The sequence below is a fragment of the Epinephelus moara genome, chromosome 22, assembly GCF_006386435.1.
Source record: "Epinephelus moara isolate mb chromosome 22, YSFRI_EMoa_1.0, whole genome shotgun sequence".
Classification (NCBI taxonomy): domain Eukaryota; kingdom Metazoa; phylum Chordata; class Actinopteri; order Perciformes; family Serranidae; genus Epinephelus; species Epinephelus moara.
The window spans coordinates 36,239,468-36,259,088 of NC_065527.1; the positions used below are offsets into that span (position 1 = coordinate 36,239,468).

General features: G+C 43.8%; 1 protein-coding gene across 4 annotated transcripts in view; it reads right to left on the bottom strand.

Moving 5' to 3' along the window:
• The window catches only part of slc41a2b (solute carrier family 41 member 2b), a 126,386-nt gene that overhangs the window by 95,263 nt on the left and 11,502 nt on the right, over positions 1 to 19,621 (bottom strand). For all 4 annotated transcript variants that reach the window (XM_050033984.1, XM_050033983.1, XM_050033982.1 and 1 more), the window contains 2 exons: positions 12,021 to 12,165; positions 11,597 to 11,743 (listed from right to left, as the gene is read on the bottom strand). In XM_050033984.1, coding sequence (XP_049889941.1) covers positions 11,597 to 11,743; positions 12,021 to 12,165 — 292 coding nt within the window. The remainder of the gene's footprint in view (positions 1 to 11,596; positions 11,744 to 12,020; positions 12,166 to 19,621) is intronic.

Genomic DNA, 19,621 nt, shown 5'->3' on the forward strand with positions numbered 1-19,621 from the left:
CCTCTGCCCCCATGGAGCTCATCTGCACTGACTTCTGGTCGGCTGAAGACAAGAACAAGAACTCTGTTGATGTGCTTGTGGCAACTGACTATTTCACAAAGATGGCTTATGCCTTCCCGTGCAGGAACCAGACTGCGAGGCAGGTTGCTAGAAAGTTGTGGGACTGCATGTTCTATGTTTATGGGTTCCCTGACCGTGTTCACTCCGATCAGGGTCCCAGCTTATAGAGTGAGCTGGTGTCAGAACTGCTACAGGCCTCTGGGATTGCCAAGTCCCATACCACTGCCTATCACCCCATGGGCAACGGTGGCACAGAACGGTTTAACCACACCCTTGGTAATATGCTGCGACCCCTCCCTCTCAGAGCCAAGCAAGAGTGGCCTCAACAGATTCAGACATTGACCTTTGCCTACAATGCAACTGTTCATGAGACCACTAGCTATGCACCGTTTTATCTGATGTTTGGCCGTGTTCCAAAACTCCCAGCGGATGTTGTGTTTAAATCTGTCCTACATGATCCCATTGTAACAGACTTCAGTAGTTACTCTGAGACTCTCTTTTCTTACCTGTCCGAGACTGCCAAGATTGCTCAGCAACACACAATCAAAGAACAAGAGCACCAGGCCTGTCAGTACAACAAGAAGGTCAAGGGTGTCTCTTTGCGTGTTGGCGCTTGCGTGCTGCTTGCTAACAAAGGAGAGCAGTGCAAGAAAAAGCTGGCTGATAAGTGGGAACCCGCGGTGTATACTGTGGTCGACATGAATCCCAAAACCCACATCTACAAGATCAGTGATGTGTCAGGCCAGTGTAAGGTTGTGCACAGGAACCTACTGTTGGATATAAGTTTCCTCCCTGTCAGAGATACACTGGTGAGCCAGTCTTTGGATGGCACTTCAGACATTGGTGCCTCCAGTGTCAGTGTGGAGTCAGATGGACTCAACAGTCTGGAGAAGGAGTCCTCTCAGGCATGTACTTCCATGTGAGTCCTGTCTGAGCCAGATGGTGCACTGCCTGGTTGCACCTTAGGAGAGGTCTTTGCTTCCCAGCTTACAGATGAAGCCCACATTGGATGTGATGAAATGGATGGAGTGGACAGTGTGCACATTGCCTCTGAGCCTCCTGGGTTACAAGTTGGCCTAGATCCTGCCCCAGACAGTTCTCCTGATGGTTTTGAAACAGAGTTCCCCATGATCCCCTCTTTTGCCACCTTGGATGAGTCTCAGTCTCCTGTAGCCCTTTCCCATGTCAACTTTGATGAGCTACAGCCTGCCTCAGCCACCGCCCCTGCCCCTGCCCCTGTCCCTGTCCCTGACCCTGCTACTGACTCGGTCACCGCTCCTGCCCCACCCCAGCCTTCTGGTCCCAGCTCAGTTGGCCCACAGGCAGACCCTCCCAGTCATGCTCTTGCCCCTGCTGCCGACTCTGTCACTGCTCCTGCCCCACCCCAACTCTCTGGTCCCTGTTCAGTCAGCCCACAAGCAGACCTTCCCAGTCAGGCCCTTGTCCCTGTTGCTGATGCTGTTACTGTTCCTGCTTCACCCCAGCCTTCTGGTCCCTGCCCAGTCAGTCCTCAGGCAAACCTTCCCAGTCACACCCCTGCCCAAGTTCCACCTAGGGGACATGTTGTTACCAGAGCGGGGAGGGTTGTTAAGTCAGTTAACAGGCTTATTGAGACTATGGTTCAGAAACCCATTACATGGGGTCTTTTACTGCCACCTAAGGACCGATCTGTGGCTTAAACAGTTTTGGGTAGCATCTTTCTACATTTAAGGTGTGCTATGGTCAGGATACTATGTTGGTAATTAGCACTCAGGGACTAGTTTTAGTTAGGTGTAGGCTGCACCTTTCTGTTCATGGAGGATTGGAGGCCTGATCAACCTTTCCAACTCCTCCTCTTCTGTTTTACGGATAGTTCTCTGACTGAACAATGGGATGATATCTCTTTTTACTAGTCCAGGATGCTTCAGTGCATCAATTGTGTCAACTGTTGCCATGCTACCCAGGTGTTGTGATTTTGGTAAAATTCAGGAGGGGTGAATGTAACGGGTGAATATAGTTGTCTGGTGAATTTCACCATTTATACTCTCCTGCCTGTACGTGTGCATTTCCGGTGTATGTGAGTGAGCGTGATGACGTAGGCACGCCATGCGCGCTCTGGCCATAGTCCCGCTTTACATGGCCAGAGGTGAGTCCGTTTGAGCCGTGCTCTACGGTTAAAAAATGTTAAAAGTTATTATTTACGATTTAAACTGAGTCAAACTGCTGTAACCTACTCTATGTATCATCCGACATGTCACGTTATTGTTCTTTTGACTCTTGAGTTCGCCAATTCTAGGCTTTAATACGTTAGCGGCCGTGCTAATGTTGGCATGCTAATTAGCCTCTGTATTGATGTATCACTGACTGTGGCTAATGCCATTCGTGTGTGTTATCAGGAGAGCAGAGCTCAGCAGGCGCACGGTGGTCGCACTACTCACCCTGTCTTTCTGTTGTATCACAGGTATGGAGACGGTTTTGATTTTTGCACATTGTAGTATGAATGTAGCAGTTTAACGAGACGAGTGTTGAACTTATTAGTTGCACATTGTAATAGGAGTCTAGCAGTTTAAAGGGACAAGTGTTCAACATTTTAGTAATACGTTGTTTGTTTATAATGTTTTGTATATTAAAAACAGCACAGAAAATAGGGTTTTCTGGCTGATGTATGCTTAATTTACATATGGTTATTTAAGAAATATTCTTTTAACTGTTTTTTGGAAATATGTTTTTTATATCTTTTGTACTTTATGAGAGAAAAGCTCTAGTTTAAAGGAGCAGCACTTTTTTTTTTGTAATTTTATTTATTTAAAAATAATTTATGTATTTGCATTGTACACAGTCCCGCTTTACATGGCCAGAGGAGAGCAGAGCTCAGCAGGCGCACGGTGGTCACACTACTCACCCTGTCTTTCTGTTGTATCAAAGTTCAAGAGTAAAGAACTGGAGACCCACTTCTGCCTCACGTCTGATAATTTACACAACCCAGAACACAACACAGAGTAACACGGGTTACACACAGTACCAGTACAAAGAACTCACAGTAAATCATACCAATATGTACAGTATCAGTACAAACAACAGTAGACACAGTGGAATTACACCAATATGCACATGTAAACAGTCGAGATTCTAGGATAAACGGTACCGTATGGAAACAATGCGGCCGGTTGGAGCTCAAATTGAATGGGAAACAAAGTTCAGTGTTCACTTAGCTGGGCGTAACTTAGCTGGGCGATGTCCGTCAATAGCTGCCTCCGTGAGAAGAGAATAGAAGGAAGGGAGGGGGGTATCACTGTCTGAGGGCTGCTGTAGAATGGCAACGAGGATGTCAGCCAACCAACACTCGCTACCCGGTCCCTGGTTGCGGCAATTTGCGATGCTGGCCAGCTAGGAATTAACTAGCAGCCAGTACAGTACAGTCGTCTCTTGTCTAGCTAACATTTAGCCATGTCACTTACTGATCCATTGGAAAGAAAGCTAGCTGGACATCAGTTTTGAAGCCTCTTTGGTCACGGAGCTCCCTCCATCTCTTGAACGCCTGACTGAGGTTTACTCTTGTTTTTCCTCTTCTTTTATCAATCTCCTTTTTGCTCTTCTTTGCCTCCTCAGACAGAGGAGCTCGTTTTCTTTTGCTAGGCCATTTTTCACTTGTCTCCAAACTTTGTCCGTTTGCCATTGTGCTCGTGACTCAACTATCTCATGCCCAACTCCTCATAAGGACTCGCTCCAGTACCTGATTGGCTGACCGACCAATTTCGCAATACATGACGCGTTTCCTGCCATAAAGCAGATTTTTTCTGCGAAATTTCAGCACCAGTGGCAGAAGCTTATTGCAACGCCACTAAGTAACCTATGTAAACGCTGATAGTCTGATTTTACTGTGGCCACTACCCTGTGCAAACCACATTGTTTTCATAATGATAGATTTAGGAAAAGATGCTATCTGTTGCCTCTTTAAATAATTATCATAACTCTAAAAATAAGACATTCGTTCAGTTTTCCTTACAGAAATGCACGTATACATCAACTGCATATCCTTTTTTTTTTTTTAAAGATATTTTTTGGGGCATTTTTGCCTTTATAGATAGGACAGATAAGTATGAAGGGGGGAGAGAGAGAGGGGAAATGACATACAGCAAAGGGCCACAGGCTGGAGTCGAACCCGGGCCGCTATGGCAACAGCCTTGTACATAGGGCGCCTGCTCTATCTGCTCACCGACGCCCCATCAACTGCATATCTTAAAAAAAAAGTTTTCTTACACCCCTTATAATTAAGAAGGCCTCATGAACTTGTCTCAGACTTGTAATGGTTTTGGGTCCGTGTAGCTCTTTGGAGTTAGAGGACAGGCAGAAACTCACTTTCACACAGTGTGGGATTTCACAAATGCGCGTCGTTTATTTTTACGTCCACTTAAAACACTCCAACCTTACCAAGCCCGGTTGTACGGCTACTACAATTCCACACATGAACACAATAGTCGCCACACATACTTACAACCATTACTGTTGTGTTGAGAGACATAAGGAAAAAGCGGGAGCACATAGGTGTACGTCCGACCAGCGTTTGGGTGCGCTCTCAACAGACTCAAATCATAACAAGCGCTGCTTGATGACGTTGCTGTTAAGCGACACAGTATACACCATGTTAAAGGCACATTTCATATATTTGACTGTTACAGACTGCAGAGCCTCTATGTTATTATTCTATTACGTAAGAGCTAGGGATGTCCCGATCACATTTTTTTTTTTCCGATCCGATACTTTGCAAAGCATTAAAAAAGAAAAAAAAAAAAGAATGCTTCCAAGTTGTCCCATAAGGTTTGTTTTTTATTTAAATCGTATTCAAAAAGCTTATCGGTGGTTCAGCAGCACAAAATGTAAACAAATTCAATATCTTCTTCTTGTCTTCAACAAACAAAATAGGCCTATATCTTTTGTAGCGGTTTGACACATGAAACAAATATTTTTCTTTTACTCAGTCAAACCCCACAAAGAAACCATAAAACCCATAAAACAAGTCCCTCAACACCAAAATTAAATTGTTTTTACCTGGTTTCTGTAGAACAAAAGAATTATACTACACTATACAAAAATACAAATACAACTGTAATCAGTTTCAAGAAAGTATATATTTTTTTTCACCAAAGAAAAGAAATGTTCCGTTCAGTCAGTTCAATCCAGTTCACACAAAAAATTCCACTCCGGGATTTCCAAATAACATATCACAGTTCAATCCACACAGTTCGCTAAACAAAAGAAAGCTCCACCCCAGGTTTTCTCGTAAACAAGGAGGTAAAGAAAATCCACTGTTTGCTCTGACTCAGTTCAGTTTCAAAACAATAAATCAATCCGGTCAGAAGGTCCCAAATAAGGAATAATTAAACAGAAAGTAACCTCCGGCTTTTGCCAACTCACGGGACCGTAGTGAATGGCGTAACACTCTGGCGTTGTTTCGGGCGTGGAGGCTCCGTAGGATACCTTGATATCCATGGCAGAATCTCTGAGGTGAGGCCAGTGGTGTAAAATGCCGTGGTAGGCCGAATACGCAGAGGACTTCTGGCTCATTCTCACTCGCCAGCAACTCTCGCCACACTGCCAGGAGCGGCATAATGTAGGGGCCAGTCTACCTGGGCTCAGTTGATCGAGCCATCCCACTGGCCAATAGCACCGGTGGGTCTGTCTGGAGGTAACCCAGTGTCTGGAGGTGAGCAAGCCATCAGCTGACTGTCTTATAAAAAAATGTATTTATAAAATATACAGATTCGCCACACTTTATACACTGGAAAGCGGAGGCAACAGTGAACAACATAGATGAAAAACCTGGCCATTTTTGTTGTTTTGATTCCTCCGATCTTTTATTACCGATTCCGATTTTGTAAAAATAACGTGATCGGCGCCGATACTCGGATCGGGACATCCCTAGTAACAGCGCTCAGGACAATAAGATCGCAGCACTGTTTAGGCGAGTAAAAACATGTAGTGTGCCTGCATGTGTGTGTTTGTGTGCCAAACTCTGACACTGACAGGAGAGAAGCAGGAGAAAAGCAGTAGAGCAGTGCGACCAAAACGCAGTACAGACTCAGTACAGTAATCAATTACATGACTAGTGTGATAAAAACATTTACCCACTAGTGTGGCGAATAGCTTTCCAAGATTTACTCACCAAAGAGAAAATCTACCCGCATTTGGCGCCTGAGGGGTGTTAATTTCAAACTCTGGGCTGACACTTTTTCTGAAATCGTGTGGGTCATGGGATTCCCCAGGATGGGAGTCAATTTCACTTTCATCATGTGACTGGGATGGGACAGGAAAAAAGATCAACGGGAGCAGGCAGGGCGGGAATCATATAACAAGCTAGCAAGTCAGTCTAGAGTTAGTCAGCAGTTATTGACTTGTTTTCACAGATCATAGGAAATATATGTGTTAGCACATACAACACTTTATGTAAGTAAAATGGATTGTTTGTTAAGATAAGCCTATGAAGATTACGATGCTAATTTCCAGTAGCGCATTAATGGAAATTCCTATAGACATATATACGTAGACGCTGCATTGACTGCCTGAGCGCGTCCTGCGCCGCCGCCATATTGGGTGGGTCTTCTCACATAGACTGACAGTCAAGCTCCAATGCCCACGGAGGAAGGATGCCGGTATTTTGTGCAGCCTACAGTTGTAATAACTGGCGCGACAATGACACCAGATCGCAGGGAATTACCTTTCCCAAGTAAGACTGTGTTTGGCCATTTATAACATTATGTTACTGTAACGTTAACTGACGTTATTTGGCCACAAGGGAAATGCTAACATAGCCAGCAGCTAGATTAGACTAGACTAGGCTAGCGATAGGGACAGCTATCAAAGCCGAGAATTTATAAATCATGTAAACCATAATCGAGATTTTCATCTAACTTTATTTTGCGTTTTTCTCCACGCCGATTTTATGACAACCTTATCTTCACGACAGCGACTGTCATTATGAATGTGGTTGTAGTTATTAGCTGGCTAACAACACAGACTGTCAGGTCTTAGTTTTAAGACTGTTGTTGACTCGGGCATTTTACTTAGGTGGGACAGACAGAAGTGTTATTTCTATTCACAATTATCTTTTTAATATTTTGCAAGTCTTAAATATTTTACTCATGTCATGTAGCAACACAGCTGCTAAGACTATCAGTCATGCGTGGTTGCTAATGCTATGAATGCTGCCATTTGTTTACAAGCTCATTAAATGTTACAGCGTTTAGGGCATTCCTTCAGAAATCAGTCACTTTGGACCTCACCTGCTTTATATTTGAAGTTGTTTTTCCTCATATGTTAATTTATACAAGAGAATGTTCAAACTTGGGTTGTTCAGTACTATTCAGGAGACAGGGACTGTCTTAACCCATTAGTACCTACAAATACAGATATAATAACAACATAACAGTATGGTTCTCTGTCGAAAAGTTTCCAAACCATTTCTTGGCATAATCTTTTTTCCTTAACCTTAATTTGAAGGGGGGAGTACTCTCTCCCTTTTATATACGTTATAGTGTAGACACTTTTACATCTCTCGCTGGTTTTCTCACATTTTGCAGATTTCCCAAAGATGAAAACTTGAGGAGGCAGTGGGAAGTTGTGTTGAGAAGGGAGGGGTTTACTGCCACAGATGTAACGATAGGGACGACGTAATAGGGATGTAACGATATGGAAAATTTGATATCTCAATTATAGTGACCAAATTATCACGGTAAACGATAATATTGCGATATTTTTTTAAGTGCTGTAAAATGTCCAAAAAATAGATACATTGAAATAACTTCACTAAATCTTGTAACTTCCTTATCATACTAAAATGTTAACAGCCAAAATCTTATATTAAAATGAAACTTTCACATTAAAGGCGCAAGGGATTGGCATAGCAACAGAAAATTTTATTTTAAATTAACAAAATACGTAAACACATTACAGGAGCAAAGCTTATTTGTCTGGTGCATTTTAAGTCAGCAAAATATGTAAACAATTTATATATTATTTATTTATTAACACGAGAGGAAAATTATATAAAACAAAACAATGCAAGCGTAGAACAAAAGACATACAATATATAGAATAGAAATCACAAATGTGCAGGAGAAACCAAAAAAACCCTAAGGGCAATGGTCATCATTACACAGAATAATTCACACATTAGAAGTGTGCATGTGAGTCAGAGGATTACCTGTATGAGAAAAGGAGTGCATGCTCTCGGTCAAAGGTTAACACAGCAGCGTTTTATATTGTTTCCTTGAGCTTATGTCGAAAAAGCATAACTGGCCGTCTATATCGATTCTAGCTCGCCATACAATAACCATAATCATAGTGATTCAATCATAGTTGATCTCAATTAGCGTTACGTTACGTCGGTTTATATTCTGTCGGCTCCGCTCAGTGTTTTCAGCTCCGTTTCGTTTTGAAACACTTAATGTTAGCAACATAGCTGCTAATACAGCTATTAGCTATTCAGCTAGTATTAGCTCCTAAGTGTCTTAAACGAAAACGGAAAAACTAGTCGCCGTTTAGGAGGACAGATACGGCTCAAATGTCCCGTATACGTCGAGAGTTACATTATGACAATCTTAGTAAAACCGAAGTCCCTCACACAATAACTGAGGTTTGCATAGCATAACTTGCATTGGCTGTAAAGCTGTGGATGATGGTCACGGAGATGAGCCAGCAGATTTGTAGTGTTGCTACCCTTCGCAACAACTTTCTTTCTGCATGTTCTGCACACAGGATAGTTGTCCTCCACCAGCTGTCCCTCGGCATTCTTCAGAAACTCAAAGTACGCCCAGACCTCAGACTTTGTGTGTTTAGTTGGGGGGGAAAATGTCCTGAGTGCGCTATCACCACCTCCACCATGTTTTCATTCTTTGTGTTTACACATGCTACGCATTCAGGCAGCGCCTGCATCACGAGACTTGAATGAGGCTGTTATTACATGTCCTGATAATCCACTGCAATAATGCAATTAATTTAAACATAAACGGTAATTCTTACCGTGTATATATTCTTACCGTGTATACATATATATATATATATATATACGTGTATATATACACATGTGTGCCGTTTGTAATAAACCAAACCGCGTGAAAATCAGTTGAAAATTCAGTGAGTTATTCTATTTTACTTGTGCATACAGCTCCTTCCTCAATAGAAGTAAATGCACTGTGGAGGCGAAGCGAGACAAGATGGCGGCCGGCTAGGACGTGGGCTCCAATAGGCAGCAGCAGTCAATGCGGCGTCTATGTATATATGTCTATGGAAATTCCCATTATGTGTTAGCATCGACCTAACAGACTCTGCGCTACTTATTTACCAAATAATTGTAGCAGTCAGAGTCAGAGTAAGGTTTATTACCAAGAAGGTTTTCACATATATGGAATTTGTCTTAGTGTTTGGTATATGCCGTAAACATATTAGGGGAAAATAAAATTAAATGCAAAATACTGCAACAGTCCAAAATAAAATACAGGCTAGAAAAATTACAGTAAAAGTATGAAAAAGATACTATAAATATTAGAAAATAAATATTTACAATATAGCTGTTTCATCTCTTATGTTATTTGAGCATTGTGCTTTGCAGTATAGTGGACTTAATATTCATAGTTTTAAACACTGAAACAAGAGCGAAAATCCACTCCTGTGTCACCCTCTAATACCCAGGCCTAGTTGTCTGAGGGCAAAGTTTGAATTGGACCCAGAAGTTAGATGTTTGTACCAATGGGTTTGAGTTGTCAAAATTGTGGAAGATTTAAGAAAATGGTAAGGAACCAGGAACTGTGTCTGAGAAATTGAGAAAAACTGTATAATACTACATATTCTTCTAAATGTCTCTGTTTGTGGTTGTCCTTCCCACTCTGCCTTACCCCAGGTGCACCTGATTTCTCTTTTATCTAATCAAAATGGTTAAACACTTAAAAAAAAATACACAAAACAAAACAAAAAAAAAACTAGAATTAACACCCCATGGTTGTATGCCTCCGCGCACCAGTCGAGTTTCTCTTACAGTTTACATCCATGTGTTTGAAAACATGGATGCTTCACAGACATTAGGTGTTTCTCAATTTCAAGGAAGGAACCTAAAAACGGCCAAATTTGAAGGACGCTACGTCGTCGACCCCCGCCGAAGGATGTTCCAATGTCCAGGATCCTTCCGAGTTTCACAAAGGACCCATGTGTGGATCCTCCGCAGGTATAAAATCCCCACAATGCTTTGCACAGTACACAATTTGCAGGAAGTGAGGGCGGGGCCTCCTCAATGAAACCTGCGCCGGCGGAGCTCGGCAGGATTTAGATTAATATGTCATTTATTTGGATTAATGTCTCCACGAGTTTTTATCATCCAGGCGTGAAAAAAATATTGACAGAAACCTCATAATTTACACTTTCCAATGTGCCCACTGCCGAATAATGAGATTTTTTAAATAACGTGATTTAGATAAAAAACATAAAAGTTTTAAATGAATCATTCACAGCAGAGATGGAGCGCTAAGTGGCTAAGTGTAGAACTGTCCAACAACATTACAGTGTGCCAAAATTATCACAGTAACTGAAACCCTCTCAGTCTGCTGAGGGTTGATGATGATCACGTGGGGACACTTGTTAGCCTGTTCCAATGTGTGTTCACTGAATGCTTGGGAGGACTCTTGCCTTGTCTCTGCAGGATCCTTGACTTTGAGAAACACCCATTGTCCCCCCAACAGCAGACAAGATCTATACAATCAGCACAGTTTCAAGATTAGAGTCATCAATTACGTATCTGACCAACTATTTCCCCGTCTGTTTCTGAGATATGATGTTGAATAATGGCCAGGAAAGTGTTTCTGCAGAATATTATGATGTCACAGTGAAGCTGACCTTTGGGATATAAAATGTCATCACAAGGATGCTTCCTTGGTAGGATGGGTCCTTCCAAGTCTGGTCCTACAGACGCTAGGCAAGACTCCTTTCTAGCATTTGATGAACATACATGGGAACAGACTAAGGAGTGCCCAGGTGTGAGTAATTTAAAAAGGCCCCGTCTTCAATTCTGGCAAATTGTGCGCAAAGAATTGGGGTACTTCATGTCTGCTGAGGATACACACATGCATCCTTGAAATGAAACTTTAGGGACACTATGGACACTTTATAAACACCACTATAAGCATTGCTGTCCCCCTTGTTGTTGTTTATTTGCACATACAATATTCACTCTGCATTGAATATGCTCACTTTAATCTATTGCTCACTTTTTATCCAATGCTCATTATTATTATTATTATTTTTATTGCTGTTTCTTGTATTCTTTGTACTTTTTTTTGGATGCCTAGTTTTTTAAGTTTTTAAATATTGAAATCTTTAATCTGACTCTTTCCCCTTGACTGCTGTAACACTGGAATTTCTCCATTGTGAGATCAATAAAGGTGTATCTTATCTTATCTTAAAACCTGCAGACTGCTGGCTCTTCATGGGACATGGTTAGCCACTACAGGTGTACTTATATAGTCTTTCCATGACTATAGCAGTCCTCTAAAGTAAGCAGCTGTTCACCTACCCAGGCACTTGTAGAGGCCCTGGCTTATCCAGGCCAGGATCGCCAGGGTAATGAGGTCACCAAAACTGGCGGCAATGGGTGTGGCTACATTGTCTGGGTTGATGCCGGTCTTTTTTGAACCCACAATTACACCAACCATGATGATACCTGAAAGTGACACAGAAAGGGTGGACCACTTGACTAATGTCATCACATTACTCTTGACTTTCACATATTATATTTAACCAGTCTGTTAAAAAGAGGAAAATGTTTTTTTAATCCTAACCTTTTTTTAATGTGAGATTAGTTACAAAGATCATTTGTTTGAAAAAGCACAGAAGTGACCCAGCTTGGCCACAATGAGTATCAACAGCTTATTTTGAACTGTAGTACCCAGCTGTCACTGTGTGTGTATGTGCGCGTGTGCGTGTGCATGTGTGTTTACCCTGCAGCAGGGAGGCTATGAAGGCTGTGGCCACGCTGCTGGAGCACAGCAGCACAGCGTGACTCATCTGGAACTTCCCCTCTGGGATCCAACCGAGAACCACGGCTGCTACAGCAGCCAGGAAACCCACCACAGTGGCCTGAACCTGGAGGAGACACAGAGTGGGATTTACTATTGTGCTCCTTACACAATACACAATTTCCCCTCGGGGATCAATAAAGTATTTCGGATTCTGATTCTGATTTCTGAAGCAGAGAAAACAATCAGTACTATGTGTGTGTGAAAACAGGCAAGCAGAGGGTTACTTAAAGGGGCGGCTGTGGCTCAGAGGTAGAACGGGTCGTCCACCAATCGGGAGATCAGCGGTTCGATCCCGGCTCCCCCAGTCTGCATGTTGAAGCATCCTTGAGCAAGATACCGAACCCCAAATTGCTCCCGATGATGCTTCCATCGGTGTGTGAGTGTGTTAAAAACTGAGTAGCAGGTGGCCTCAGCCTCAGCCACCAGTGTATGAATGTGTGTGTGAATGGGTGAATGTGACTCGGAATGTAAAAAGCACTTTGAGTGGTCGGATGACTAGAAAGGCGCTATACAAATGCAGGTCCAGTTACCATTTAAAGCATTTAAAGCAGGTAATGTTCCACAGACTTTATTGTGAAATACCGTACTTAACATCCCATTCAGGTAGAGTTTTCCAATCCATTACAGAACACGATCTGCTGACGTGGGTGATATTGTGTAATATAATCATACAAGCTCATGAAAACACTATGACGCTGCATGTGTTGTGGTGTGTTTATCAGTGTATGGTAGATCATTAGCAGAGAATGTACTTCGCCTTATATTACAGACAGAGATCAATAAAACAGTCTAAGCCAACACTCACCTGGATCCAACCGATGACCACTAGTGGTAGTGATGATGTCTCACAAGAATATTACAAACCATATACAGTAATATCCATAGCGTAACATAAATATGATTTTGTGCCTATATTAAAGAGAATTAAATTGGATTGCTATTTTCATGGCCAAATATGGAACACAAATCAGTAAAGGAGCCTTCAGTTTAAAAAGAAACATTTAATTGTGCACATTTGTATATGTTACGCCCCGGTCTAGGGGTGTGGGTGCGTAACATAAGGACACACAGGAACACGGGAGTAAATGTACAGGTAAGCAATTTATTGCTACACACTCCAAAAACACACTGTACAATATCGCACACAAAATGGAGCAAAATACGTCAGGGTGAACCCAGGTCAAAACAACAAACAAAAAGCAACCTGTCTACCGACCGGCGAAATAACTGATTCCTAACAAAAACAAAAGAAACAAAAATACAATACTAGGCCTAACCCCCTAGGCTAACGAAAAACATGAGAAAACAGGTATAACAAAAGTAGCAGCTCACCCCTACGCTCCGTGCAAACAATTATATGTGACAGTGACTATTTACAATAAACACAAATGTATCAGTTGGCCCTGAGGCGCTGGTCTGAACAAAAGAAACAATTATTTAGCAAGGCAAGCTAAATAATCACACGATAGTCACACAACAAAGTACTTATAAATCACAAAAAAAACAGAGAAACGATACGATGCGCTACTGCCATGTAGGAGAGTGGTCTCGCGGCTTCCGTGTGGCTGGCATTATGAAAGCCGAGCCCCTTGCTCAACCAATCCGGCAGCGGTGACGTCACGCTTGTTATCCAGTAGCTGTTGACACTGAAGGCCGAGCCCCTTGCTCAGCCAATCCAGCCATAGCGACATCACGATCATTGAGCGAATCACCGGCACACCTGTTAACAAGCAAACAATCTCCGGACAGAAAGAGAAGTCTGACTCTCCACTAAACATACAGGTTAAATGCATATACATAGAAATATACATATACACATAATAAATACACAGATCAGATAAATATACATATACACATAATGAATACACAGGCCGAGGGACGTAACACCCCCCTCCCTAAATGTACAACATCCCCTAAGATGTTTGTTCACAGAACATAATTACACACACGAAAGGGCATCAGCTAACACATTATCTGTAACCTTCTTGTGGTGGATCTCCAGATTGAACTAACAAGGACCACCTCATTAACCGCTGATTGGCATTTTGCATGCGGTTCAGGAAAACGAGAGGGTTGTGGTCGGTGTACACGACAACAGGTAACGGACTGGAACCAATGTACACTTCAAAGTGTTGCAGAGCGAGCAGCAAAGAAAGAGCCTCCTTCTCGACCGTGCTGTAATTGAGCTGGGCAGCACTGAACTTTTTTGAGAAGTAGCAGATGGGGTGATCAACACCCTGCTTGTCCTCCTGCAGCAACACGGCACCGGCCCCACTGGCACTGGCATCAACCTCCAACTTAAACGGCCGTGTGAAGTTTGGGGCTGTGAGGACAGGTGTGCTGCAGAGAAGCGCCTTACAGGACTCGAAAGAGTGTTGACAAGCAGATGACCAAGCGAACGGCTTTTTCTCGCTCGTCAGACTGGTGAGAGGAGCAACAACCTCAGCAAAGTTTCGACAGAAACTACAGTAGTAGCCAGCCATCCCCAAGAATGGGCAGAGCTCACGCCTCGTCTGGGGTACAGGATAAGATACGATGGCTTGGACTTTCACATCAACGGGGCGCACGTGCCCCTGGCCCACATGTTTACCAAGGTAGGTAACAGTGGCTTTACCAAACTCACATTTCGCCAGGTTTAGAGTTTAACTTGCGTCTTTCAACCTCTTGAAAATTTCTTTCAGGACTTTAACATACTCAGACCAGGTGTCTGAGTATGCCACAACATCATCAAGAAACACTTCACAGTTTTTCACATTAGCCAAGACGATATGCATCAGCCGCTGGAATGTGGCAGGTGCATTGCGGAGACCAAAGGGCATGACGGTGTACTGGAGGAAGCTATCAGGAGTGACAAAAGCGGAGATCTCTGAGGCCCGAGGAGTTAACGGGACTTGCCAATAGCCCTTCAGTAAGTCAAGTTTTGTGACGTACGTGGCCGAACCCACTCGGTCCACGCAGTCCTCCATTCTGGGTAAGGGGTACGAGTCAGCCTTGGTCACGTTATTTACTTTTCGGTAATCTGTGCAGAAACGTGGCGTCTGATCCGACTTGGGCACAAGCAAACAGGGAGAACTCCATGCACTGGAGCTGGGAACAGCCAGACCGTTCTCCAACAAATATTCCACTTCTTTTTGGAGAAGTGAGCGCTTTGTCGGGTTTGCACGGTAAGCATGCTGTTTGATGGGTGGGTGGTTTTCAACATCGACATCATGAGAAAGTACAGTTGTACGGGATGGTGTGTCTGAAAACAAAGTGGGATAATTTTCAATGAGCTGAATGATGAGTTTTGGAGCTCTCCATGCTCGCGCTTAAGCCATCACTTTCTGGAGCGTACTCAGAAGGAATCACAGCTGCAGCGGCGACTGTGGCTACAGCGGCAGGACTGACAGGAGGTGGCGAAGCAGCATTGCGTGTGATGTACTGCTTCAACATATTCACATGGCACACTTGACTTTTTCGTCTGCGGTCAGGGGTGTGCACAACATAATCAGTCTCACTAAGTTTTTTCTCGATCACATAAGGACCATAGAACTTTGCCTGGAGAGCGGCACCGGACATTGGTAGAAGGGCCAGCACCTCATCACCAACCTGGAACTCTCTCCTGACAGATTTCTTGTCAAATCTTTTTTCATTTTAACCTAAGTTTCAGTCAGGGTGCTGCGGGCAGCGTCAAGTGCTTTGTGCAACCTCTCTCTGAATTTACTGACATAGTCTAACACGTTGATACTGGGACTGGCAGACTCGGACAAGAATTGCTCTCGGAGCAAACGAAGAGGACCACGCACAGTGTGTCCAAACACCAACTCTGCAGGACTGAAACCGGTGGACTCCTGCACACTCTCTCTCGCCGCTAACAGGAGAAAAGGCAAGCCCTCGTCCCAATCTTTTTCACTCTCCAAACAGTATTTTTTCATCATAGATTTAAGCATCTGGTGAAAACGCTCAAGCGCCCCCTGGGACTGGGGATGGTAGGCGCTAGACTTGCGGTGCTTAATTGACAGTGAAGCCAGCACCTGCGCAAACAGTTTACACATGAAATTTGATCCCTGATCGGTCTGAACATACTTCGGCAACCCAAAGGTGGAGAAGAAGTTAGTGAGTGCCTTGAAAACAACTTTAGCTTTTAGGGTGCGTAATGGAATGGCTTCGGGGTGACGAGTAGCAGCACACATCAACGTCAACAAGTACTGATGGCCAGACTTTGTCTTAGGGAGCGGACCGACACAGTCCAAGATCAGGTGCTCAAACGGCTCCCCAAGTACAGGAATGGGCTGAAGTGGAGCAGGAGGAATTATCTGATTTGGCTTCCCACTGACTTGGCACACATGACAAGAACAACCAAAACGAGTGACATCAGACTTCAGCCCTGGCCAATAGAAATAGCGCATGATGTGGTGGTAGGTCTTTTTGATTCCTAAGTGGCCAGAGAGATTATCATGAGCCAGACTGAGAACATGTGACCGAAAACTCTGGGGAACAACTAACTGCTGGACCACATTCCCCTCCAGATTGCCAACAGCTGGGGGAAACCAGTTGCGCATCAAGACCCCATCTACAACAGCGTACACACGCGGGGTTTCAGAGTTTGGAGCAGCGGCAAGCGCCAGGCACGTGGCCAGAGTCGGGTCACCCTGCTGTGCGACAATGAACGCACTTCAGTCCACTTCAAACGCCAACTCCACCTCGGCGGGCAGCAGATTCATTGGCACATTTTCCACAGGTTTGGCTGCAATGAGTCAGCCAGGTTCATTACGTCTCCGAATTTGCGTGACTGCGCACGCGTCACAACACAGGCAGGGAACACAGGATTAACAGCAGCGGACACAGGTGAAACAGAGTCAGGCACAGGGTCTTCAACCACCACACACTATTGTTGTAAATGAATGCAGAAGTGCACCGGGGAAAGGGTGAGGCTGATTAAGAAATGTCACACTTTACGCACGGGTTTACTGACATGAGTACTTTACACACAGAGACAATCAGGGGCTTGTTAGAAAGCTCTGAAGCTGTAGTTTAACCAGCAAAAAACAGCAAGTCACTAACTTTAACCACTGACTAGTACTGATCCTGTGAAGACAGGATAATATTTGGGGGCGCACATGCTCAGTGCGCATCAGGGGGATTAATATTAGGACAATTAAACAAATAAATTATTTACTCACCAAGAAGCCACCCATCGCGCACAGTGCCAGCTAGTAGTCTGTTCCCAACCATGTATGAATCGTGCGTTGAACCAGGCCACCTCGCCACAATGATGATCAACTGCATTTGCGCATCACATATGATCTGTACATTGATCGAATGAAAATGCTTCCTGTTGACATAAACACATTCATCCTGTGATGGTGCTTTTATACTGTAGCCATGTGTGTGCAGTCAATAGCTCCGATAACGTTAGGAAAACCGGCTGTCACTGCAAATTGCGCTTTAATGTTGGCCCGTTCAGCTGCATTGTATGGGAATTTGATATACCTGGCTGACATGCGGATAATTCCGTCCCACACAGCTGGCATGGCTCGGCTCAGGGTCGACTGGCACAGTCCCAATCGGTCGGCCAGCTCCCTCTGGAATGCCCCTGTTGCTAGGAACCCCAGTGTGGTCAGCACCTGTATGGATACAGGCAGCGCATGGCTCCTCGCCGTGTCGTGCTGCCGGCTGCAGCTCTGCGCACAGTTCCAGGAGGATTGGCCTCGGGAGCCATCTGTCTCTGAACACACGCTCTCTTCGTATTGCGCCATTTACAAATCTTCTAATACTGCTAAAGCAGCCGTTGTTAACGGTATTTTCGGCACCACTTTGCACATGCTTTTATATCCGCTCATCTAATTGCAGACACATGGGTGTGTTAATTGTTCATCAGTGTTAATTGTTCATGTTTCTCTGATGTGCATATCACTCTGAAGACTAATTGTTTTCACATTTATTTATTATAACAGTTTCCCAGCATCACCTCTAAGTGTCGCCAAAGGATCAACAGCTGTAGAAACGTGCGTACGCCAGCCATGGAGTTGGCGTGAGGCACCGCACATTTCCACGGTCATTTCACTCTTGATACATCTGAACTTTGCCGTGGAAAAGGATGTACGCCACGTTTTTGTGCGTACGCACCCTTTGTACATGAGGCCCCTGGTGATTCCCAGCCCTAGTATACAACACATTCAGAATATGCATCACGATTGGGTTTTTTTTACTGCAGTTTACGACACACAGCCTCTCGTCTCTTTACAGTCGGCTCTGTGCGTTAGGGTTAGGCGATAATACGGTTGTAAGGTATCCTGCGGTATCTAAAAATAGCAATGGCATCAGTTTCATTACCGTCATTAAAAAAAAATCTGCCGCCCATATAGGCCTATAGGGACCTAATATAATATTAAATATAATTTATTTAATGCCTAAATAATGAGGGCTTGTCCAGCACCTATGTATGTGTTGTTGAGTTTTCAATTTAATACTATTACAATTTAAAACTAATAGTAGGCTATAATGTTGCTCTTATAACTGCCCTTAACTGTTGTCGGGAGATGACATTTGATAAAAGTTTTTGGATGTGATGTCGTCACGTGACAGCTAGATGTGTGAAAGAGAAGAATAGATGGCAAGCCGCACATCAAGCGAGTTGGTCCCCAAAAACCCCACAACTTCACAACTTCTGCAAGCAGCAGCAGCAGGTCCAGTGGCCATCAGAGTGGAGGAGGGAGAAGCGCAACCCGACCCACCAAAAAAACAGATGACTCTGGGCAGTCTCCTTCAAAGAAGAGCCGATGCGGTGGCAGGTCTGGTCGGCACCATACAGGAGCGAGCAGGAACAGAGATAACGGCCTGTTGTCGCGAGCCTGTTATTCAGGGAGACGAAGACCCCCCTTCTCAGGTGGAAATGTGATGGAGCCAGGCATTTTCCTCTGATGTCGAGGGCTGCCTGAAAATACCTGTGCGTTTGTGCCACAAGCTCTCCCTCAGAGCGGTGCATTAGCACCGCGGCCAAAGTTGTCAATCCACTACGTGCCCTGCTCCAGCTGGAAAAAGTAAACATGCTGGTTTTTCTGGCGAAAAACCTTGAATAGTTTTGAAGCATAGGATGCTGCTATAATTATCATTATACTTTGTTTTTATTTTATTTTCAATGAGCAGTAGCCTGCTCTGACAGACAAAACAGGTGGGACTTGCAGAGGGTGAACTTTTCAAACTAAAGGTAGGCTCTAAAAATAAACCAACGAACAGTATTCCCTGTTGCTTTCTCAGGACAGGATTATATATGCCCATTTTTGGTTATGCCTTGTTATTTATTGTTCTGTTTTTCTTATTTGATAAGTCCTAGTACTGGATGCTGTAGAGCTGTGCTTTAATTTATTTGATTTATGTTGATAGGTTCTAAAAATAAGCCATCGGACAGTAGCCGCTGCGGTCTGAGGATACGCTGTATAGCACACATTATTGTTACTGCCTTTGTTATTTATTGTTACCTTTTTGGAGTGGACTTAATATTTGTTAATAAAAGTTGTTAGTGTTATACATGTTTATGT